At 39.5% G+C, this 24,989-nt stretch overlaps 1 protein-coding gene across 1 annotated transcript; it reads left to right on the top strand.

The window, feature by feature from the left end:
* The first annotated feature begins 4,663 nt into the window (after window positions 1-4,663).
* On the top strand, window positions 4,664-24,681 carry LOC111859750 (zinc finger protein 646-like). The gene is made up of 4 exons (XM_023842720.2): window positions 4,664-4,824; window positions 15,582-19,224; window positions 20,904-22,046; window positions 22,409-24,681. Exons 2-4 carry the CDS (start codon window positions 16,820-16,822, stop codon window positions 23,319-23,321), a joined length of 4,461 nt encoding a protein of 1,486 aa, XP_023698488.2. The 5' UTR covers window positions 4,664-4,824; window positions 15,582-16,819; the 3' UTR covers window positions 23,322-24,681.
* The last annotated feature ends 308 nt before the right edge of the window (window positions 24,682-24,989 follow it).

Raw genomic sequence — 24,989 nt, 5'->3', positions numbered from 1 at the left:
TCCCATTTAAGGTTACTCATTTAAATCCGGTCATTGCATTTTCATAATTACATCGTTTGTTTTATTCCGTTATTTCCTGTTTGTTGTTTGTGTTAGGTGTAATGTCTGTCTTATGTTAGTTGTAGTGTTAGCTAGGAATAAATGCATGTCTTTTATACCAGGGTTTCTCAACCCGGTCCTCGGGGACCACCAGACGGTCCACGTTTTTGCTCTCTCCCAATTCCCTGCCAATTGGGAGAGAGCAAAAACGTGGACCGTCTGGTGGTCCCCGAGGACTGGGTTGAGAAACCTTGTTTTATACAACTTCAGCCTCCGTCATTGAGTGTTCACAATAAGTCCCTGCCTCTGTGCGATCTTGCTACACGCTCTGAACCTGAACTCGCCTGAAACATCGCGAGACTCTCTCTCATCGGCCGTGAGGGGAGCTTCGCTACCAATCGTTTACATTACCTGGTGATGCAGCTCGCTGGACGAGCCTTCTAACCCAGGTTACTAAGCGATACTGGTAATTAGTGAATCCCATTTAAGTCTCACATTAACAGACTCACAGGGATACCGCAATTGAGTTTGGAGGAGCCGACCATTCGGCATAACGATTGGTTAATAATCAGCATTAAATAATAATTAATTAAACTTTAATTAATTTCAAACATATTGGTGGAGATATTAAAAATTACCTGAGCTAATAATTCCTACACATGTATGGAATACAACTGAAAACACATGAAATGGTGCTGCACAGGGACTGGGTGGTTCCCTATCTAGAGGACGAGGCTAGACGACCCACTCCTTGCCTAAGGGAGGCTGAGCTGCCTTTACTGCAGGAGGTGCTGAGTTCCCTTTCACACATCATGTGAGGCACAGATGCATGGAGATCAGACCACTTGTTTTCCCCAATAACTCAAAAATTATTAGTCCAATCTTTTCCAACCTTTGCAGACATGTAAAAGTGAAAATCTGGACCTGGTCAAATTTTGAGAAGTTGCACCAAAATTGAAGCAAGGGCACTTAGCAACAGCAAAAAGAAGGGTGAGATGTTTACAAGCTTATCCTTATGAACAGAATAACTCCATTTGGTATTTTTACTCTATTTACTCTATTTTTAAATTTGATGGATCTTATTGCCACTTCACAAAAACATTATATGGATGAAAATCCTCCCCATGATCGACCCCAAATTAATGCAATACAAGAGAATGGGTTTCACTCCCAATCTTCTTTTAACTCAGAGTGCTTGACCATAGTTGTGAAGATCCCAAATCAACCCAAAATTATAACAAGAGGATAGAGGGAAGTGAAAATGGAAAACAGAGTGAAAATAGAGGCTGCGGCCACCATTTTGTGAACACAGCCATCTGGCAGCTAATTATATTCCATGGATCTCTTTGCAAACTTCACAGCAACGTTATTTTAGTCAGTGATTCTCAAACTGTGTGGCGTGAGATTTTCTGAATATTGTATAGTATAATCTATATTGTTTTTTTGTTGATAGCCTCCCTGCTCGCTTGCAGTTTTTAGGTGACAAGAGTGGCACCAGGTGTGATTTTCTGCAGCGGTAGACCATTTGCTTCAAGCTTTGACACGCTGTGTGTTCATACTGTAGATGCTCCTCTGCATAACCTGGTTGTAACAAGCGGTTATTTGAGTTGCTGTTGCCTTTCTTTCAGCTTGAACCAGTCTGACCATTGTTCTGACTTGAGCAATAAAAACAAGCATTTTCACCCAGAGAGCAGCCACTAACAATATGCTTTGTCTTTTTTGCCCCATTCTCTATAGACCCTAGTGATGGTTTTGCATCACAGTATATCAGCAGTTTACAAAACACACATACCAGCCAACAACCATACCATGTTCAAAGTCACTTAGATCACCCTTCTTCCCCATTCTGGTGTTTGACGTAGACATTAACTGAAGCACCTGTCCTGTTTCTGCATCAAGATTTTACACATTGTGTTGCTGACATATGAATGGCTGATTAGATGTTTGCTTCAATGAGCAGTTAAACAGTACCTAGTAAAATGACCAGTGAGTGTATATATACGGTTAGGTCCATAAGTATTTGGACAGTTTTTTTCCTGACAGTGAAGTGTACTTTTTAACTAATAGTGTACTTTTTAACCAATTTGGGGTGTGGATTTACCTTGTAGTTTTGGGTGGCACGGTCGGCTCCCCAGCAAATTTTATCCTCATGGACTCAGAAAGGAGGGAGTAGTGTCCTTTATTTCTTCAAAGTTAACCAGACACAATGACATGGTCAGGAAAAACTATGAGATTTTGAAAAGGCTGATTAATCTGATTTAATTCTTGGGTTGTCAGAAGCTGGCATTTGCGGGACACGATGAGGCTGAAAACCTTGACAGCAAAGGAAACTACAGATGTGCTTTCCCACTACGACAGGCTTTTGTTGTATTGCAGCTTGTGTCGCATCCTGGGCGAACCCCCCTGATTCAGCCCCTGCCAACAAAAGCTTTGTGTCCATCTCCCACCCTCCTGGCAAAAAAAAAAAAACCATTAGGCACTAGCTCACTTTTAGTAAGACATTTAGAACAATACAAATAAATATCAATAATATTTTAAATTAAATTAATACAAAAATATTGTGGTGCATGGGAAACCCAGGCATCACAGCAGTACAAACCAACAAAAAAACACATAAAAGCTTTAAAAAGAACATATGTTTTAATCTTAGTCCTTCAATATACTATGTCAACCCACCACGGCACATAATGCACCAATGCAGGGAGGTCTGATGCTGTATGGTAGGGAACGCACACAGTAGGTCGTTACACAATGGGTAGATATATGCAAGGATTGGACAGGATTTACACATCACACAGGCAAAGGCACACATGACAATCAGGAGTACAAGAAGTATCTACAATAACACAAACAAGGGCTATTTACAGATAGCGTGGGGCATGCCAGGAGATGTTAATGGGCTCCGCTATGCTGGCACTACAATATATACTAGTGTTTCTCATAGCAGTCCTCAAGGACCCCAAGATGGCTCATGTTTTTAGTCTCTCTCAATGATATATATACAAAATAATTAAGATTCATGAATCTCAAGAAGAAGTAACAAAGACAAAAAGAAACAAATCATATTATATAAAAAAAAAAAAATTGAATTATTACATTAATACCTTATTGGCTAACAAATATAAGTGTTATACAGTGGTACCTCAGTACTCAAACTCATTAGAACTCAAATTTCTTAAAAGTCGGACCAACCAGTTAAAAAAAAAGACCTAGAACTCAATCTGAATCTCAGAGGTTAAACCATGAATGCCGACCTAAGATAACTTGTACGTGCAGGGAAATGAGTCACTTGGCACATCTCTCAGAGGAAACAAAGGGTAACGCTTCAGTCTCAGCCTCGCATTCGCTGTGACAACATCGTTTGTTGGTGATAGTGCTTTTTTTAATTGAAAATATCAGGTAATACACTGCACTTTATATCATTTTGGTAGCCATTGCTCACCAAAAAGTTACGCAATAGTTGTACAAATGTTACAACCTAAAAGTTTGCGATTTATGAACAAATTAACGAATACAGAGTAATAATAACAATAAACAATGGACTGCATGGCATAGTCTAGTGTTGGCGCAGTGTTGGGGCATGGCTTGGGGTAGTGTTGGGGTACATTCTTTATCGTTTTGGAAGCCATTAAGAAAAAAATGTTACGCACGTATAATTTTTTGGGGCCAGGAACCAATTAATTGGTTTTCCATTATTTCTTATGGGGAAAATTAGATCAGAACTCAAACTTTTTAGGATTCGAACCCGAGTTCTGAATGGATTAAGTTCGAGTTCTGAGGTATCACTGTACTAGCCTATTTCATTACATGTATAATATTATACACATTAGGAGGTGGAATAGCTGTATACCACTATCTTTTGTGAGTTTCTCCTCTTCTTTTTTCCTTTTTTTCCTCTCACCTGATGGCTTAGACCTTTCTTATGCATGTTTTAATTCGGCCCTCATCAATGCATTATCCACCCCCCAACACTGTCAACTACGAGTCAATTCACTTAACAAAATTTGCCAGCGTGATGGGCCCGAAGGAGGATGGTGCTGAACATATAGTTTTGCATCCGTACTATTTTACACTGCATTGTATTGTTTTGCATCTTTAGTCTCTGTAGTGTGACTCAATAAGCAAGCATTCCAATGCACCTGTTGCCTGCTATATACTCGACTGACTAGTAAACATAGATCTGTTCCACGTAGGTTACCTGAAGTACGATCTATTTGGCCATCTGAAAAGAATCAAAGGCATTCACTGTTAAGTAGGCTACACCTCAAATGAAATTGCATCACATGTATATACATATGAACACCCGAGTTAGGGAACACAGAATAATGTTTGCAGCTCAACGAATTTATATACCACATTTCAAACACAGAGGCAATTCAGAGTGTTTTACAGAAAAAAAGAAAAAAATGTTAAATGCAGTGCGGAAATTAATCAGACATGGATGAGTCTAAACATTTTTAATTTAGATTTAAATGTGTCTGCTTTCAGGGCAAATTTAAGCTTTGTTTTCCTGTATCGCTTTATTGTTAAACCATATATTCAGCATACTATGAAGTATTACGAAGAGCAGCGCTCCTCTGCGCTTCTCGCACTGCATGGTGGGAACACGCACCAGTCACGTCCTATTAGTGATTCCTGCGAATCAGCGACCACGGCAGGCGGCGGCCACAAAGAGCCGGACTCAATGGCAGAAAAGAAGAAAAAGAAAGAAATATTCTAGCTGAGACATATTTCAACGGGATGATTGAGAGAATCATATAGCACTGTCGCTGAATGGATTTAGGGGTAAGTTGTCGTTTAACGTCTTCATTCTGACTAGGTGATGTGCAACATTTTACAAATGCTTAGTTAATGAAATCTTTTGTGTTGTATTTAAGTTAGCTGGATAGCCTCAGCGGAAGGTTTGCTACAAGGTAGTACCATTTTTGTTATATGCATAAATATGGCAAAATCCAAGCAAAATAACTAGTGTCACGTAGCAAGTTTCCTATTTGTTTATTTCTTGTCGAAGTAACGACAGCTAGCTGGCTAACTGGTTAGCTGCTCTTCTACTTCCGTCTTCGTTAGGTGTGTGAGGTAGTGGGTTTTTAATCCTCAACACCGAAATCACCCTAGCTTGTCTCAGTTCATCCTATGATAAACATACACGATATATTGAAGTTCTAATTTAATGGACTGTTTAATATATGAAATGTTCATGGTATTAATTCATTGTCGAATAGATAGGCAAGTCTTCACTAAAAACACTGCGCGATTCAAAACCGAATTTGATGGACTTGGTGTTATTGTGATAATTTTTTATTAGTTTAATAACTGTGCAGATGTATTGCATACGGTCGCGGTGGGGTTACGGAAGCCATTCCAAAGCTTTGAAATATGGAGGGCTTTCTCTGGAGAGAGCCAAGAATGTCTTCCTTAAAGGCATGTCTTATGGAAGAGTACAAAACTACCCCCCCCCCTCCTCGCAAATAATGTATCGGCTGTTAAGCTGTGTATTTCTTTAAAAAAAAAAAAAAAAAAACATACTTTTAAAAAGTTACTTTCCCGAAGAACAAAGGAGTAATTTTAAGTAGTTGAGGTGGCATATTGCAATATAACAATGACTTTGATGACACATCTTGACATAATAGTTTATCCCCCCAAAACTGCAGTTAAAATGTTTGTTACTAAATTGTTGTCTCCGTGTTACACAGAATATACAATGTACAACTCTCAAATATATTAACACAACTTGGAGTTTTGCTGGGTCAATGGGTCGTTTCCTCATACCTCCAGGATTGGGAGTCTGTGTATGTTTGCATTGTAAACCAGAATTATTAGCAGAACTGAAACGTGCCAATAAGTTGCATTTATACTCGACGTTCGCAACACTGCCACGCATATCCTGTGTTCATTATACGTGTCATTTGTGTGGAATTAATACTAAGGGTACGTGAGATGCAGTGCCACCAAAAATCTTGGGGGCAGTATGGTCAACTTTTGTCAAAGGACTATGTGTTTATACACAGTACAGTCTGCATTAATGAATAGCCAGAGATTTTCAAAATGGAATATTTTCAGAAGCAAGAGAAATTATTCTAAACATTATTGTGTGCTTCTGTGTACAGTAGGGCTGGGCATTGTATGATATTAATATAGACATCGCTAGTTATACACTTGCAATTCTCAAATTGCAAGGACTGTGACAGCTGGGTTCAGATCAGGCTTTTGCATACCTTCATACTGTACAGACATTATACCACAGTATAAGGTTTTTTCACTAACATTATTTTTCTGTACATATCCAGTTTTTAGAAATCTCAGTGATAAAATTTGCTGAGTGTGTGGGAGGTTTAAGTTTTAAAAATATTTTGAGTCTGTCATAGAAAAAAAAACTTGGCTTTTCAGTTTTAATGTTTGTTTCTTTTCAAGATTATCTAATATATGTTTTACAAATGTAAGTTTACCACCACTACTGTTGAATGAGCTCTGCATGCTCTCTCCAAGCCAATCACAGTCATTTTCAAACTTTGCTTTATAAATATTGCAGAATTTATGGCAAAAAAATCACATGATGATATTTGACAATTTTTAGTATCATGTAACAACATAATAAGTACGAAATACTAACATATGACATAAATTCTGACACAGAACACATAACGTGCAGCATTATATAATGGTTCTGAAATTGAGACCGAAACTGTGATACAAACATTCACAAATATCTAGTGCAGTGGTTTTTGTTCTTGGTTGAGTCGAGGTTTCTGCATAAGCCAGCCCTATATGAGCACCGCCCCTCCCACTACAATTTCTCCGAAGACAATGCCGGCGTACCTGGATGATCCATACTACACTGGCGCGCGAATCATGAGGGGCTCTCTCTGTCAATATGTATGAAATGGAGCAATGGCATATAATATGCATACAATGTATTAATTAATAACTGTTAGAGAGAAAGTTATTCTGAAAACCCGAGAGGTGTGTATTGTTCCCCGTTGTCCACTGATCAAAGCACACTTCACTAGATATGCCTGTCTTGTCTAGCTTTAAAGTCGTTAACCCATTCATGTATTGTCCCATTGCACATTATACGGATACATTCGAACATTCAAAAATTAATTAAAATTCGTACGGAAAGCAATCTGGGAAACAAAGGGGTGTGCAAAAGTGGCCATGAGCCCCAAATGCCAAACCACCATGTCATTACAGCTGTAAGGACCTATTATATTGGATATTAACATGATTTGGCAAAAATCACCAAATGGTTTGAAGCGCAAAAATAATCGGTGTGCATCGATGTCTGTGTACTGGACATCACAATTATGTCAACGCCCCACCTTCCATTAATAGTTATTAAAGCCAGAAAACTGAATATGGAATATGAGGCTAACTTAACCACGGTGACAGATTCCTAGTCGTTTTCTCACTACACATATGCTTCTGTTTTGTCCTGTTGTAAATAATTTGTTTGTTAAACAATGGCTCACCTTCTAATAAACGTCATATGAACAGACACCTTTTTCTTATTAGCTATAAAACATAGAAACACACTATTAAGTGGAGGCTAGACACAACAAATCTTTCATAATGAGTAGAAATATAAATACATAGCCCTACCACTTGACATGATGTTTTTATATTTCATCTTGACTTGCTACCACGTACACATTCCACTACTATTGCATTTGAAATCAGATCGGTTAAGTTAGGGCTGCACAATATTGGGAATAAATCACATTGCAATATTTATTCTTTCTGCGATATATATTGCGATATTGGGATTTTAAAAATTCTAATTAGTTCAATAGCTCTATTGCAGGGGTATTCAACTAAAATTTAAAGAGGTCCAGTTAGAGAAAATTTCTTGAAGCAAAGGTCCGGAAGATCATAATGTCTAACTATTTAGTTTGATGTATATTTAAGTAGCATATCAGTTGTATCAACATTGCATGTAATCAGTACCTGACTGTCAAATCAAATTAATTCAGTGCAATTCAATTCGAGATGTCTGCACACACATGTAACAGTTCTTACCTTGTAAATAGTATGCTTTTGTATTTAACCATGTAAACACACTTTTGACGTAGCTCATTTTAGGTTTATAATGGAATAATATAGATTTGCTGTAAGATTTCCTGCGCAAGTCTGAAATCATGAGTGGCGTGCCAGATGCTGAAAACGTACAATTTTTGTTTCACCTGAGTTGATCTATATAACAGATAATATTACTTTATACATATGTTAAAAAGCGGAAACTTCCACGAACATGAAATCACCAATATACTATGTCTATTTTTCCAACATGTTATATAATACATACTGTATTTGAAAACTTTTCAGCTATATGATTTCAGGACAGACCAGCCACTCTCTTAGGAACATTACGGATTTTTGGTTGCGGGTGTTCGCTTCACTGCTGTTATTAAGCAGCCACTCTGTTAGGAACATTACGGCTTTTTGGTCGCTTTGCTGCTGTTATTAACACTAATGGCACATTAGCGCAGACAAAGGGCTGCATACGCCGAACTACGCTTCGCAGTTAAAGGCGTTTGACGTGCATTGGTGTGGGAAGTGGCAGTTCTAGTGTTAAACCACTACCGAAAAGACTACAAAAGCTGTGGCGGTTAAAATAGAAGGGCCCCATCAGGTTTTAAATCATAACTTTCTGTTTTGGCTATGGGTCCAGGTCCGTATGGGACAGCTTCTGGGTCCGGGTCCGGCGCGGTCCGCCTGTTAGCGACCGCTGCTCTATTGGCATAATTAATGATTCTAGAAAGATTGACCTGATTTAGCCCAAATATAATGGTAATGATAACTTAATCAGTACTACTAACAGTAGAATGTTTGTGCTTGGTGGTTCGTTCTGTGATCGACATGTTTGTTAGCTGCCGATGCAAGGCTGCGTGTCGACTCCGTATCCAAAAACCTTTAAATTGATTTAAATTATGTTAGACAGACTTTTGTGGAATGTTTAAGAATAAGAACAGTGTGACATTTGTTAGTTCAGCAAAAACACCAAAAGCGTTGTCCACACTGCTTAATTTAATTTGCGTTACTTAACATCGCACATCCTGTGATGTGACTATTGCACGTGCGTACATCGTGATGACGATGCTGAAACGATATATCGTGCAGCCCTAGGTTAAGTTATTGTTAATGGTAACATCACAGTAATGGAACTTATGGAGCATTACATTACTTAACAGTAGAGATGGATGATAAATCGATTTTATCAATTAATTCGAATTTACAGTTTAGGACGATGTGTTTTTATGAAAATCGATTTTATTACTTATTTTACACGCGAGTGCTAAAAGCGGAACTAATGCGACGCACTGATCTTCACGGGTAAATTAGCGCGGCGCACCCAAACACTCTAGCGGGTTCAGAAACAACACGGTAATGGTTTGGTTTTGCGCCGTCGGACACAGATCAAACAAGTCCTCGTTGCAAAGTCTGTTTTAAAACTGTTGCAACCAAAGGAAGCAGCATGACAAATTTATTCCAGCACCTAAAGCAGAGGCACACAGCGGAGTGGGAGAAGTGCAGCTCCCAGCGAAATGAAAATACCCGCAGCACCAGCACAACATCCAAAGTTAAGCAAGCAACCATCCCTGACACGTTTTCGAACTGTGTGCCATATGATAAGAATGGGGCACGGTGGAAGGTGATAACAAACGCTGTCGCCATGTATATTGCAATAGACTTGGTGCCCATACATACTGTGGAAAACCGGGATTCATTAACATGCTAAAAGTGTTTACAATGGCGTGGTCTGCCATATCACTTACAAGCATCTTTTTTTGGCTTGTCAGATTGCACTTTAACTCTAAAGGAAAAAAAAAAAAAGTTAACTTGTTTTGAACCATTTATTTGTCATCTGTAGTTTTGATTTTGAGTAGGGGAGGGGAAAATCGATTAAAATTGAAAATCGGATTTATTGTGGAAAATATTGGAGATTTTACTTTTTAGGACATATCGCCCAGCTCTACTTAACAGCAAATAATAGGCTTACTTCTGAATTGTGTTGCATATGTGAGCCTCTGTGTTTATTGACAGTATTTCAATTCTTTTCAGGCAGCACTTCATAGTCTAATACTTGGTCGTGAGATATTTCAGACCATGTTTTATGACCTTGAAAGTGTACTTATGCATTTACTCGGTTAGCAATACGTTGCCAACAAGCCTGCCTGCTTTTGTTGGCTGCAGTGGTATTGGACTTAATAATAATAATAATAATAATAATAATTGATACTTTATTGATCCCCGTGGGGAAATTGTTTTTACGCCTCCCTCAACTTGCTCTTTGTAGAGCAAGCTGTCCGCGAAGGGCAGCCACCCGTAGCGGCGCCCAGGGAGCTGGGGATTGAGGGTCTTGCTCAAGGACCCGCAGACGTGCTGAGGCTGGGCTTGAACCGGTGACCTTGTGATTACAGGCACACAGCTTAGCCCACTGAGCCACACTTTCTTTACAGCGTTGATTTAAACTCCTCATAACCCTGCATAATTAGCATGCAGTCTTCCTCCGTGAAGCATGGAGATCGGGACATGAGTCAAACGGTGACTTGCACTGCCGAACGTGCTCCATTGATGTGAATGACCACAAAATCCAATTCAGTTCACACTGATGTAACAAATCAACTTTTTAACTGGCGTCATAGTACTGATTAGCACTGATTGAGACAACCCGATTTTGTCAACCCTGCGTTCGCAAATTGACTCCGGATTAAATCTGATTTGGTTAAACCCCCTTCGTAGTACAAGCCACTGGTCCCAGAAGTGTGAGGCAACAGTGCACCAGCATGCTGCCCCCTTAGGAAAACATTGATTGACAGATTTTTAAATATAATCTATCTGTTGAAAGTTCTTAAAATGTCAGCAAATAACTATAGTTATATAGACGTGTTTATATTATAAGTATTTAATAAAACATAAATTACAATCTCAAAATATTTTGTTGCAAGTTGCTGATTTTTTTCTATCCAGCATAATAACAAATGTAAAATGATTACAACAAAATCACATTGCAATATTTGAAAATTTTCCAATGTTGTGCTGCCCTAGTATATTATATAAAATACCTTCATTTCTTATCATGGCATCCTGATCCTTGTTGTAGCTGTTCTTGTTTCAGAAGCAGATGTTACGATCCAGTGTCGGGTTGGACCGCAACAAAGTGAAAGGCAAGGAGGGATTGGGGAGGACAGGACAACTAGGGCTAGGAGAAGTGAACACGGGACACAGAGGGAGTCTTTTTTTTATAGTTTTTTTTTAATAGTTTTTCACAAACACAGTACAAACACTAGGTGTAACGAACGTCAGGAGTGACAAAGGCCAAAGAAACAAACAAAAGCACATCTACCGAGTAACCCAAGCTGAACTACCTAAGGGAACACAAAGAAAATGGTGAAACGAAACAACAATGCCTAAATCTACCTCCCTGACCAAACAAACAATAATCCCCACATTAACGAATAAACAAAAAGGCAGACTCCCTACACACCTAGTGAAACACGAAACACCAAGCCAAGGCAAAGGTATCAAAAGGGAAAACCGAGAGGCGAAGTCGAAACCAAGGCGAAAGTAAAAATAAGGGCAAGGCGAGAATCGAAAGTCAAGGGCAAAACAGTCATACACAATCAATCAACAAAGCAAAAGCGAACAAAGAGCGAGCTAGTAGGCGAGAAGCAAGTAGCGGGCAGCCGAAGGGACGAAGCGGCGATCTCTTCAGCCGATGAACCGGAAACTGCTCCGAGGGCAATGGAGGCGGGGTCGGATTCAGAGGGCGGAGTCGAGAGAGCAGTTGACCAATCGGCGGCGAGAGGGCAGGAGGTCCGAGCAACTTGCAGGCATCCTCCTAAACTTACGGCACATAACACAGGCTATTGGCAGAAGCAGTCCAAAGAAAGCGTTTGTTAGTTTTACCCCAAAGGATAGAAGTACCCTAGCTGGTTTGGTACTGGGTTCTGACCGGAAGTCAATGGAAATGAGAAGGTATGGTACCTGGTGTGGTGGAAATGCACCCTTAGATAAAGTTTTTAAATCTTTCAACTTTATTGTATGTAACCCTCAGTGAACAATCAATTTGCATAGCAGGATGTATATTTTTGCAGATTTTTTGTTAGCTTAGTTATTTTTTTCCTTTATCTCAGTAACTTGCACTTTATTTGATTAACTACTTTTGTTTATTGCAGAAAATAATGGTAATATAACAAAACTGATTAACTACTCCAGAGGCATAATTGACAGTTTATTTAATGAAGTTGTTTTCAAACTAATTTGAAAAATTAGGGGAAATAAATATGTTATGGTTACGAGTTGGGTTGCAGTGACCCATGTACTCCAGATCAGATCAGGTTGGGGAGCATGCATTGATGCAGTGCACTGCCGCACCCACCACACAGCGAAACTCCTCGGGAGCCTCCATTGACTCCACTGAGATTACGGCATCGTAGGCAAAGTCAAGATCAGTAAATCTTTCTTTACCAGTGGACGCCCCACAGACGCTGGAACCCACGAGCCCAACACCCGAGTCCATACAAGCATTGAACAGAGTAGGAGCAAGAATACACACCTGGCGAACCCCAGAATCAACTTGGAAGAACACAGAGGTTCTTCGTCCACTCTATACAGCACTCACAGTACCAGTGTACAGGCTGGCCATGACGTCCAGTAACTTCGGGGGGATCCCGCGAAGTCTCAGGATGTCCCCCATGGCAGCTCTATTAACTGAGTCAAACTCTTTACGAAAATCGACAAAGGCTGCAAAGAAGCTCTGCCGATATTTGCACTTGCGCTCGATGAGAACCCTCAGTGCAAGGATACGGTCGATGGTAGACTTCTTAGGCATAAAACCAGGCTGCTCCGGTTGCTGTCAGGCAAGCAAGTGATCACAGATCCTGTTAAGGATGACCCTGGCACGGACCTTACCCGGCACTGAGAGCAGTGTTATCCCCCTGTAGTTATCGCAATCCAGACGATCACCCTTCCCTTTCCAGATAGGGACTACAAGTCCCATTTTCCAGTCAGTTGGGATGATGTCTGACTCCCAAATGGAAGCAAAGATTGCCTGCAATGCCAGGAGGACAGCCTTACCATCAGCCTGGAGAAGTTCACCCCAGATACCACAAATCCCTGCGGCCTTCACTCCCCCCAGCTAATTCACCACCAGTGCAATCTTAGTGAGATTAGGTGGTTCACAGCTGATCATAGGATCAGCTTCGAGAACCGTAGACCCAGAGATGTCCAACATCCTAGCAGGAGAGTCAGGTTTAAACAACTGCTCAAAGTAGCCCAGCGGGTCACAACTGCAGTGTCATCCGTAAAGACTGTCCCATCACGTGCCCTGACTGGAAATCTCCGAGGAACAAATTCAGATGTGCGTAATGCTTCGATTCCTCTGTAAGTGCGTCACTAGACCACAGATGGTGTATCAGCTGCTCACAAATTCATCTTACAAATGCCTCCGTATCTGCCCTCTTTGCCCTCACAGTGGTTCATTTCCTGGTACAGACTGGAGTTGCTACCAAGTCGTGTGCTGCGACTCCTTTCGATAATATCCAGGATGCCCTGCAAGATGAAACACCTCCTTCTGGGAACACTGGCAACACCAACCATCAGCAACCATCAGGGTCACTGAAGGCCTTCCGACTTTAACCACTCAAACCTGAAGTTTGTCCTGCCCGGAATATATAAAAACGTGAGCTTTCCGATGAGGGAAAATAACATTCTGGACCAGGTCTAAACCAACATTCCAGAGGCCTACAAAGCCACCCCTCTGCCACACTTTGGACTTTCAGACCACCTCTCTCTGTCCCTGATACCTGCCTATAAACCTCTAATCTACAGACAAAGACCAACAGTTAGAACAATTCGGGTGTGAACTGAGGAAGCCACCGCAGCACTACAAGACTGCTTTGACACTACGGATTGGGGAATATTTGCAGAGGGAACAGACCTAGAGGGTCACACAGCTGCTCTGCTCTCTTACATTAACTTTTGCACTGGGAGTGTTACCTCAACAAAGACTATTAAAGTGTTCCCAAATCAGAAGCCGTGGCTCAACAGCGAGGTGTGTGCCCTGCTCGGAGCACGAGATGCTGCCTTTAAGTCAGGAGATCAGCAGGCTTACAAAGAGGGGAACGTTGGTCCCTGCTGAAAGGCATCAAAAAGGCCAAGCGCCTTTCCTGAAAGTACCATGTACATGTTGTTTTCACATACACAGCTCCTCTGTGTATGTGAAGGGAGAATTCCAATGTCATTATTATGTTTATGGTAAAGTGAGGAAAATCTTTCATACAGTCCAAAGATTTTTTTCGTTTAAGATTTATTTTTATTTATTTTAATTAATTTAATTTAATTAAGGCCTATGAGCAAGTCTTTAGTTTTGCTTTGCTGTTTAAGTCATACACCTCCCTCAGCACACCACGTCACATCACCAACATATTAAAACAACGCAAAGTGCCATGGGCCTGGTCTGCCCTGTCCACTGGAGTTACTGAGTGGAAAACAGCACATGGCCAGGGTTACATAGATATTTAATTATTAGTAGAAGCCCTATGCCTTTATTATTTAGAAATGTCACCAATATTTTAATAGATTTCCCCTCTCTAAACTGTTTCTAAAGCACACCCTCTCATTTCCAGTTCTCTATTGCTGTCAGTGGCCAATTCTCTGCAAGTCTCTCAGCCAAGTCTTTCGAGTTGGAAGTGTGTCTGCCGATGCATCACATCATATCATGTCGAATCGCACTGCATTGCAATATCAGTTAATTTTAGAATTTTTTGAATTAGGATCTGTGATCTGTGTTAACACACCACAATGCACAACAACAAAATGTGTCCTCTGCATTTAACCCATATGTGACATAGCAGAGGGCAGCTAATTCAGCGCTTGGGGGTGGTTCCTTGCTCAGGGTACCTCAGTGGTGCCTTGCTGGTCAGAGATTCGAAGCAGCAGTCTTTCAATTAAAAGCGCACTTCCCTACCCATTAGGGCACCACTGCCCACAATTGTCCGTAACTGCCCATGATTTTATCGTATTGCAATAGTAAGGTACTTCCTGTGTATCTTTAGTGTATCGGATCGCTAGCAATGAATTGAGATGTGTATCACATCACCTCAGAGATTGAGATACACATCCCTAGTATGCATTCCAGCTAATTCAATTAAATTAGAATGAAGTTTTAAATCAATTAACGGGTCATTCCATACCAACATAGCTAGACCTCCCAGTTCATGTCATGGATTTTCTTGAACAAACTAATTTATTTTTGAAATTTGACCCTTGGAGCTTTTTTCCAATTCTTTGTATGTGAATTCCAAACCTGAACAATTGCTTATTTTTCACTGGATTGGGTTGAAATGTAGTTATTTATTTTCCATGCTGAAAAGGTTAGCATTTTATATGAACCATTATATGAAAACAATTTTTATGTCATGTACTTCTCACTGTTGACTGAATTACTCAAGAGATTTTTTTCACCATAGTGAGTGATTGTGTGGTTTGACTTCTGATCCCTCAGAAACACACTAAATGTTTCTTTGTTTGTTTCTTCACAGTCATCCTTTGAGATCTACTTCCTGTCCATTTCTCCACTGGATTTCAGTAAATAGAATGGATTTTATAGAGTTGTGATGAATTGCTTTCTCTTCATTACACTTTTTTTAATGTGAAAATTTAAAAATGGCTGCCTCTGAAAGCCAGTTGAAGCTTGGACTTCCCTTTTTAAAAATTGCTTATTATTTTTGGATCTCTTTTGAATATGAATGTATATGATATTAATTAGACTAAAGGCCTGCCAAACAAGAATTATAATACAGTGGTACCTCAGTTCTCGAACTCATTAGAACTCAAATTTCTTAAAAGTCGAACCAACCAGTTTGAAAAAAATTACCTAGAACTCGATCTGAATCTCAGAAGTCAAACCGTGAACGCCGACCTAAGATAACTTGTACGCGCGGGGAAATTAGTCACGCGGCACATCTCTCAGTAGAGACAAAGGGTAACGCTTCTGTCTCAGCCTCGCATTCGCTGTGAGAGCATCGTGCATGTTTACACTAGCTGAATACATATATTTCGACAGTAAAAATACATGTAGACAATGATAGACAGTAAAAGTAATTATTTTATAATAAAATACATTTAAAAATAAAGATTTTTTATTAAGTATTTTAACGTTAATGATAAAGCATTAATACATTTAATTATAATAATATTGTTGTGCCGAGCTGGACGGAACGGAGACAAAGGCGCAGATGTCAGGGTATCGGGGAATACGGGGTTTATGTACAGGTAAGGCAGGCAAAACGCAGACGGACAATACAATGACCGGACTGGGGAAACAAACTGAAACGCAGACTAAATATAGAGGACTAATGACAACCAGAAACAGCTGAACACACGGGGATTCCACACGAGGTTAACGAGGGGGCGTGGCACACGGCAGGAGCGGACGATCGGGGCAGGACACATTGTTTTTTTATTTTTTACTTTACACATTGTTTGGATACATTTATTTTCTTACTTTGCAAATTACTGTTTTGATAAATGTGCTTAGATGTGTTTAGTACAGTATATGCTCTTGTTTTATCCGGTTCATTTTGTGTTTAAATGCTAAAAAAACATATTTAGGTGTAATTTTTTGGGGCCGGGAAACAATTAATTAGTTTTCCATTATTTCTTATGGGGAAAATTCGATCACAACTCGAACTTTTTAGGATTCAATCCGGAGTTCTGAACGGATTAAATTCGAGTTCTGAGGTACCACTGTATTGTGTTTCCTAGAAGTGTATACAGCATGGAGTACATTGATACTTACATGCTGGAAAAGGAAAGTAGCAGATTCAAATGTGAACAGTGTGGACGGTGCTATAGACATGCGGGCAGCCTTGCAAACCATAAGAAAGCCCACGAAGTGGGATCCTTCCAGTGCCCTTTGTGTATTAGGGTACTCTCCAATGCTCTGGCTTTGAAAAACCACCTCCGGATCCACACCAGTAAAAAGAGCTTCTCCTGTTCTGTATGTGGAAAGGCCTTCCGGCTGTTTTCCCAACTGATTGTACACCATCAAGTCCATGGGTCTCAAGGATCTTATGAGGAATCTATAAAGAAGGACCACTTGGAATCCAGAACTATTATGCAGGAGAATGGAGAAAGACCAGACCAGAATACCTTAATCAACACTGATATGACTGATAAATTCAATGATAATAGTTCTACTGAAGAGAAAAAGTCTGTCACTAATGATTCCGTGGATCGACCATTCAAATGTGACCAATGTGAAAAGACATACCGGCACCATGGTAGTCTTATCAACCACAAGAAATCACATCAGCTTGGGGTATTTCAGTGTTCCATCTGCTACAAGCAGTTCAACAACCTTGCAGCTCTGAACAACCACCAGCGCACTCACACTAAATCTAAGTTTCAAACCACACCTGTCCACATTTCTACCCAGCCCCAAGAAGCTGTATCTGATCTGTGCCTTACTGCTTCCCAAAAGAGTGCAACTGCATGGTTTTGCAACTTGTGTGACATATCTTTTCCCAAAAAGAGAAACTTAAAAGAACATATACTCATGCATAGTACATCATCTTCTGCCAGTGAATTATCAGACAGTTGTTATTATGCAGACTCTGATACTTTCTTACATTCTAAGAAACACTTTCCTCCCTCACACCAATTGGACAAATGGGAAGCTGGTGAGCATACTAATAATCAGTTGTATACCTGTGCATACTGTGGGGTAAAATATTCTGACTTGGAAAACCTTAAAGACCACTACTTGACTCACAATTCTCCATCCACCTCAAGCCCTCAATCAGACTCTCAAATGCCAGACTCTAAGCAGTCTGGCCATGGATTACAAGCACTGGAAATGGCATCTGGCAAAGAAGCAGAAGTGTCAAATTCTTTATCCGAGGATACTAAAGATCGTCGGTTCACATGTCACATCTGTGGGAAAAGATACCGTCATGCAGGTAGCTTGATTAATCACAAACATTCTCACCAGACAGGCAGCTACCAGTGTTCAGTCTGCTGTAAATACTACCCACATCTTGCAGCCTTGAACAGACATTTACGCAGCCACAGGACAACATCGCCTGGTTTGCCTTTTGATATAGAGGGAGATTGGCTTTCTCCTGAACCATTAACACTTGAGTTACAGCAGAGTTCCTGTAATAATCAGGACCAGGAAGATAACAGTTCTCCGTTACATGACAATGTTGTTGGTATTTCACACCAAGTTTATTATAACAGCAATATTGATGGGCTAAATGAGATTCATGAACAGGACAGGTTAGAACACACACTTCTACCGTCAGTTAACCAAATGGAAGAGAGACACATGTGTGCAGACTGTGGTGAAACATACAGAGACATTACAGGGATTAAGTCACACTTGTGCCCCCAGAGGTGCCAACAACAACAGTATATAACAAGTGGTATTTTAGCTAATGATAAAGAAGAATGTCCTCTACAAAACTGCAGGGACCTTAAATGGAACAACAAGCAAGGAAGTCTTTCCCTTATAAATTCCTGTAGTGGTGACACAAAGGAGGATGATGGAGAAGCGTATCAGTGTTCAGAGTGTGGGAATCACTACACAAGCCTTTGGGCACTGAAAAGTCATTTGTGTGGGAAAACTCATTTCCAAGGTATACCCATGAGCATGGACTTGTCCTCCACAAATGAAGAGAACTGGAGAATGATGGAAATGGAAGGCAGTTTAATCATCTGCAGTACCTGTGGAGAAAGCTTTTTCAACGAGCATGACTTGCAAGCACATCAGCCCCTTCATGGGCAGGATGGGACAGATGAGGTTGCACAGAACAAGACAGACAATACCTACAGCACAGATGTGAAAACAGAGGAAAAAAGCCACATCTGTGGAGAATGTGGTATGTTTTGTACAGAGTACAATGAATTAGAGGCTCATGAGTGCGCTGTTAAAGGAAAAGGTAAAAAACTAAATGTGGAAAAGCAAGTTGATGGTCCAAGATATTTCCAGCCAAATCTTGATTCAGGAGATCATCCCCACAGGTGTGATCAGTGTGGCCGAACTTATAGGCACCTTAATTCTCTTCTTAATCACAAGAAGTCACATAGAACTGGGGTTTTCCGCTGCCATGTTTGCCAGAAGCGCTTCTATAATCTGCTGGCCCTCAAAAGTCACCATAGGACTCATTTTGATTTGAAGAGGTAAGCGTTGTGCCTACTGTCATATTCTTTATATTATTTTGTGCAGAGCTGTTTTTGTATGTTTGGGGAAAAAAATTAAATAAATATAAATATATATATATATATATATATATATATATGTGTGTATATATATATATATATGTGTGTATATATATATATATGTGTGTATATATATATATATGTGTGTATATATATATATATATGTGTGTATATATATATATATGTGTGTATATATATGTATATATATATGTGTATATGTATATGTATATGTATATGTATGTATATGTATGTATATATATGTGTATATATATGTGTATATATGTGTATATATATGTGTATATATATATATATATACTCGGCAAAAAAAGAAACGTCCCTTTTTCAGGACTGTGTATTTCAACAATAATGTTGTAAAAATCCAAATAACTTTACAGATCTTCATTGTAAAGGGTTTAAACAATGTTTTCCATGCATGTTCAATTAACCATAATCAATTAATTAACATGCACCTGTGGAATGGTCGTTAAGACCTTAACAGCTTGCAGAAAGTAGGCATTTAAGGTCACAGTTCTAAAAACGCAGGACACTAAAGAGACTTGTCTACCGACTGTCTATATATAATATTATTAGGGCTGTCAAAATTAACGGGTTAACGCAGATTAATCCATCATCGTGATTAATCTGATTAAAATTTTTAACGCAATTAACCCATCTGCAGAGCAGAATGACTCAAAATCCCTGAAATGTTTTTGTCAACCCATTTCGGGCAGTTTTGGTGCGTTCCATTTGCCCTGGGAACTCGTATTCCGAGTCGGATTCCGAGTTTTGAAGCCGGAAGTGACAACATGCGCACTCCCATATCTCGGAGCAGCACAGAGGATCCCAAGTTCAGAATCTGAGATGGCTGCGCCTTTTATCAACAGAAGGGAAAGTTGTAGTTTTATACTGTTTAAGCACTACTACTTATTTGTGGCTCATTAAATCGGTCGCACACACTATACCGTCCAACTTATCTGTGGACGTGTTGCTATGGAGTTTTATACATAAAGCACGGCGCATAATGTGTTATCAACTGATATTGCTAACAATTGCAATTAACCGGCTAGAATTGGATTTCATGATTAGTCGGATTATTTGTCGGATTTACAGTAGTTTGGGCTAATTGTAAGTGAACGCAGATAAAGACCATTTAAACTGAGGTACCTTAAATACGACAAGTTGTTCGGCTAAGCAAAAAATCTTGCTTTTTGATATGGGTCCATGGTATTGCACTTCTGTGGCAGATGGAATGCATCCGACTCGTGTTCAAGATGTTAAGTATAAACATGTTAAGTGCATATATGTTCCCTTTTTTCTTGAGTCTGTTTGCTCATGCAAAATGAATTGTGATTAATATAGATTAAAAATGAATTGTATTTAATTGTGATTAATCTAAATTAATCCACAGCAACCCTGTGATTAATCTGATTAAAAATTTTAATCGTTTGACAGCACTAATATATATATATATATATATATATATATATATATATATATATATATATATATATATATATATATATATATATATATATATATATATAAAAATGGATGGGTTGAATATCGCATTGACAAAATGCAGATGTAATCAGACTTTCCCTGTAAAATACTTTGCATAAGTATATGTCCTTTTTTTTTAGGCATAAGTGTGAGAAGTGTGGGAAGGCCTTTAAAATTCAGAAACAGCTGCTGAACCACTTACAAGTCCATAAAGAAAAGAAAGCCAAATTCCAGGATCTTAATCAGTTGCATCAGAGTTTTCAGCATGGATGTAGGACTGAAGCTGATGAAGTGCTCCCCAAGTACTCCCCAAGCAGGGTTGTGTCTAAGAAAAAAACTCAGTCCTGGTGTAAGCAGCCCAATGCTATATGCAGAAAATGTGGGGTAAAGCACAGGTTAAAGAAGCCTTGTCATGACCCTGACAGCTGGATAGAGCAAGAAGCTGAGAGACTGGAAGGCACTGAGATGAGATTTCAGCCTTTTGCATATGACCACTATGGAGAGACCCGTTGTCATGCTGGGAATCTAGTATACCACAAAAAGGCACATAAGACAGCAGAGTACATCTGTACATCTACATATTCTAAACAACATACAATGAAGAATCACTTGCACACCCATCTTGCAGACAATAAGTGTAGTTTACAGGAATGCGGAAAGGGGCAGAAACGACTTTCATGTTATAAGTACTCCTTCAATGGCAAGAAAATGCCTCAAAGAGTTCACATGCAACCACTGGAGGTTAGGGAATTGAAAGGGGGTCTAGGATTTAAAGGGTCCACTGACCAGCTATTAACACATTGCCATACTGCCAAGCTGTCTGATAACTCAGACCAAAAGGTTACTGATGATCATGGATTTGTACAAAAAGAGGATCGTCCATTTGTTTGCAACATCTGTAATCGTACCTATAGACATGCAGGCAGTCTCGTAAACCACAAAAATACACACAAGACTGGAATTTTCTGCTGCTCCATCTGCTCCAAGGATTTTTTTAATGCCCTGGCTTTGCGTAATCACACTCGTATTCACACACAGAAGAAAAAGCATGTCTGTACAACCTGTGGAAAAGCTTTTCGATTGGCTAGCATTCTTCTGAATCACCAAAAAATCCACACACAGAAGAATATGCATTTCAGTTGTCCTACATGTACCAAGACATTTCTGGTTAAGTCAGGATTGGAGCAGCACCATTGTGGGAAAAACCAAAAGCCATATCTTAAGGAGGTCAGCAGAAAGACCCATGCATATCCAAGGAAAAATGACCGTGATAACAGATTCAAGTAAGTACTTCCGATTTCTAGAACTTTGGATGTAATTTTTTGTTAATTGTTAATGGAAATTCTTGGTTTTTCATACAAATTTTATTTTAATGATTGATTTAATTGTAGAAATTACAGATTTACATAAAAAGTTAACACAACCAGTTTATCAAATAAATTGTGTGTGTGTGTGTGTGTCTGAGAGCGGGTACACCTTACCTTATGGGGACACAATGTCCCCACAAACGTGATGAATACCCATTCTTTTTATGCATGTAACAAGGAGGGTAGTCGTAATGTTTGGCTCATCGCTGTGTATATATTCACATTGTAGACTGATGCCAAATTAAAGGAGTAATTGTTATTGTGCTTTTTTTTCTCAGGTGTGAGCAGTGTGAGCGTACCTACCGCCATGCCAGTTCATTGATCAATCATAGGAACACTCACACCACAGGCATTTACCACTGTGCACTGTGTCCCAAAACCTTTTACAATCTGATGGCACTCAAGAACCATCGACGCATCCACTCTGAAGTACGGCGATACAGTTGCCAAGACTGTGACAAGTCTTTTCGAGTATCGTCGCAACTACGCAGTCACCAACGTGTGCACATGAAACAGCAAGAACTATTCTGCAGCACTTGCCAGCAAAGCTTCCGTAGTCACTTGAGTTTTAGGAAGCACCAGGAGCTACGATGCAAGGCTCAGCAGCTGCCGCAGCAGGATATGTCAGGGCACTCAGAATTGGACTGGAATTCTGGACTGGACATTGCTGTAATGGCTGCTCAAGGGCTAGATACCAATGGACTGCCCAGACCATCCACTGTCTTCCCATGCATGCAGAGCATGCTGCCAGTAGTTGAAAACCAGCAAGAGGGTATTAAAGAGACGAGTCAGAAGGTCCATATTTGTGAGCATTGTGGCCGTACCTACCGTCATGCCAGCTCTCTTCTTAACCATAAAAACAGTCACAAGTTGGGCATATATATTTGTTCTACTTGCAAGAAGGAGTTCTCTAATCTAATGGCTCTGAAGAACCATAGACGGATTCACACAGAACCAAAGCGTTATGTGTGCTCAGATTGCGGTAAAGCTTTCCGTGTCTCCACTCAGCTAATTTGCCACCAGCGTGTTCACACAAAGGAAAAACCTTTCTCTTGCACACATTGTGGCAAGAATTTTTCCAGCAAGTCCAATCTACGCCACCACCAGAAGGTACACAACAAACATTTTGAGGCCTGCATAGACACCGGTACCAAGAGTATTTTGGGTATTGGTATAGAAACCTACCTCTGATTTGACAGAATGGGTTATTTTTGAGAATTAAATTGAAGCTGTGTCTTCCTTTTTTGTGCCTGATATCTGTCTTCAGGTCTTCAGAATGAATGCCTGTAAAACCACAATAGGGAGTTAATGCTAGGAGGTTGAAAATTATGGCTAGATTATGCCAGTTGCAGTATAAAGTTTAAATTGCATCTAACTGACTGAGATTATACTAATTAAAAAAATCATTGTTGTAATTAGGGATGCACCAATCCCACGTTTTCTGTCCCGATACCGATACCTGGACTTTGGGTATCGGCCGATCGGATACCAGTGATTAATAAGCTGTAGGCTTTTGTCTCACTTTATCAGAACAGAGCTTACAGTCTGCTTTACTTCTATTGTCCTCCCTTATCTTAAAATATGTCCAAACAGCTGGCATCCTCCGTGTATACTCACCAATTTGCCAATGCCAGTGTTCTCTGCATTTATCCTTCCCAAATGTTTCCGGCTACAAATCTCTCACTAGCTGCCAAAATCTTGTTGGGCAGCAGAAAAAGGGAGCAAAAACCGCAGCTGCTTTGAGTTATAATGTTGCAGTTAAGTGGTAGTTTTTATGAGTACGAGTGTGAACATTATGTGCGCAGTATCGGCTCGATACCCGATGTCGGTATCGGTATCTGTGCATCCCTAGTCGTAATGTCATTTTAAGAAACTGTAGAAATCCCCAACATTAGTAGAAAGCTCAAACACTCAATGTTTGCAACATCAATAAAGTGTAATGAGAATTATGAATAATAATAGTAATATTATTATGAAATGTTTTTCATTATGAATATTCATGTTGGTCAAAAATAAATAACATATGAGATGTTCAAATGCAAATGTAAGTAATTTTCTTTGAACACTTTAAGTGTGTATTTGGTAAAACTGTGAGAAAATGAATCTGAAATGGACTGCCTGCTGCTCTTAGTACAATGTACAGCTGAAAGTTTTATTATGCTGTCCAATATACTTAAACATTTTGTGTTTTCAGGAACAGTTTTCTTAATCTCACTGTTTGAGGTGTTAAATGATATTTTTAAAAAAGGCACCATATGTATGTCTACTGTGCGTCAGACAGTATGATAGAAATAAATAAATTGTTACAAAGGAGAGATGATTGGCTCATTTGCAAAAAGCAAATATACCTGTTTTATTAGTATTTCAAACTGGTCCTTTTAAATACTTGTTACTATTATTCTTATTGACAATTGTTTTGTCATTTGAAGCTACTGGACAGTGTTTGCTTTTATGGTAAAACCAAAAATATTGTGGAACTGTTGTTGTGGTGTTTCATTAAATATTGTAATATATTAAGTTAATGTGGATCTTAATATATATCTTTATATGACTGTTGTGTCTTTTTTTGATGTCACAGAAGATGAGATATCCCAAAGATGTAAGGGATAAAGCATGACGAAGTGTGTGGTTATACAAAAATAATAAGCCGTTTGGTTAATCTCTTGTAACCGCAGACCTCAGAGTGGATTATCCAGCTTGTACAATGGTCGATGAACACAAAATAATAATGGAATAAACTAGTTATGCTTAATTTCAGTTAGCATTTAATAATGTTCCAGTGCGCTCCTAAAAATATAGTCCATATAAGGATAGAATGTCTGGTCAGGCTACTCTTTTAAGTTACTAGTCTTTTAAGTT

This window comes from Paramormyrops kingsleyae, chromosome 22 (genome assembly GCF_048594095.1).
Source record: "Paramormyrops kingsleyae isolate MSU_618 chromosome 22, PKINGS_0.4, whole genome shotgun sequence".
NCBI lineage: Eukaryota > Metazoa > Chordata > Actinopteri > Osteoglossiformes > Mormyridae > Paramormyrops > Paramormyrops kingsleyae.
Note: the sequence above shows the minus strand (reverse complement) of the source record. Positions and strands in the feature narration are given on the sequence as shown.

Excerpts from the sequence above, each read along its gene's own strand:
- LOC111859750 (XM_023842720.2), top strand. The coding sequence starts at position 16,820 with ATGGAGTACATTGATACTTACATGCTGGAAAAGGAAAGTAGCAGATTC. Across the intron at positions 19,225-20,903 it reads ACTCATTTTGATTTGAAGAG|GCATAAGTGTGAGAAGTGTG; the intron begins GTAAGCGTTGTG and ends CTTTTTTTTTAG. Across the intron at positions 22,047-22,408 it reads GACCGTGATAACAGATTCAA|GTGTGAGCAGTGTGAGCGTA; the intron begins GTAAGTACTTCC and ends TTTTTTTCTCAG.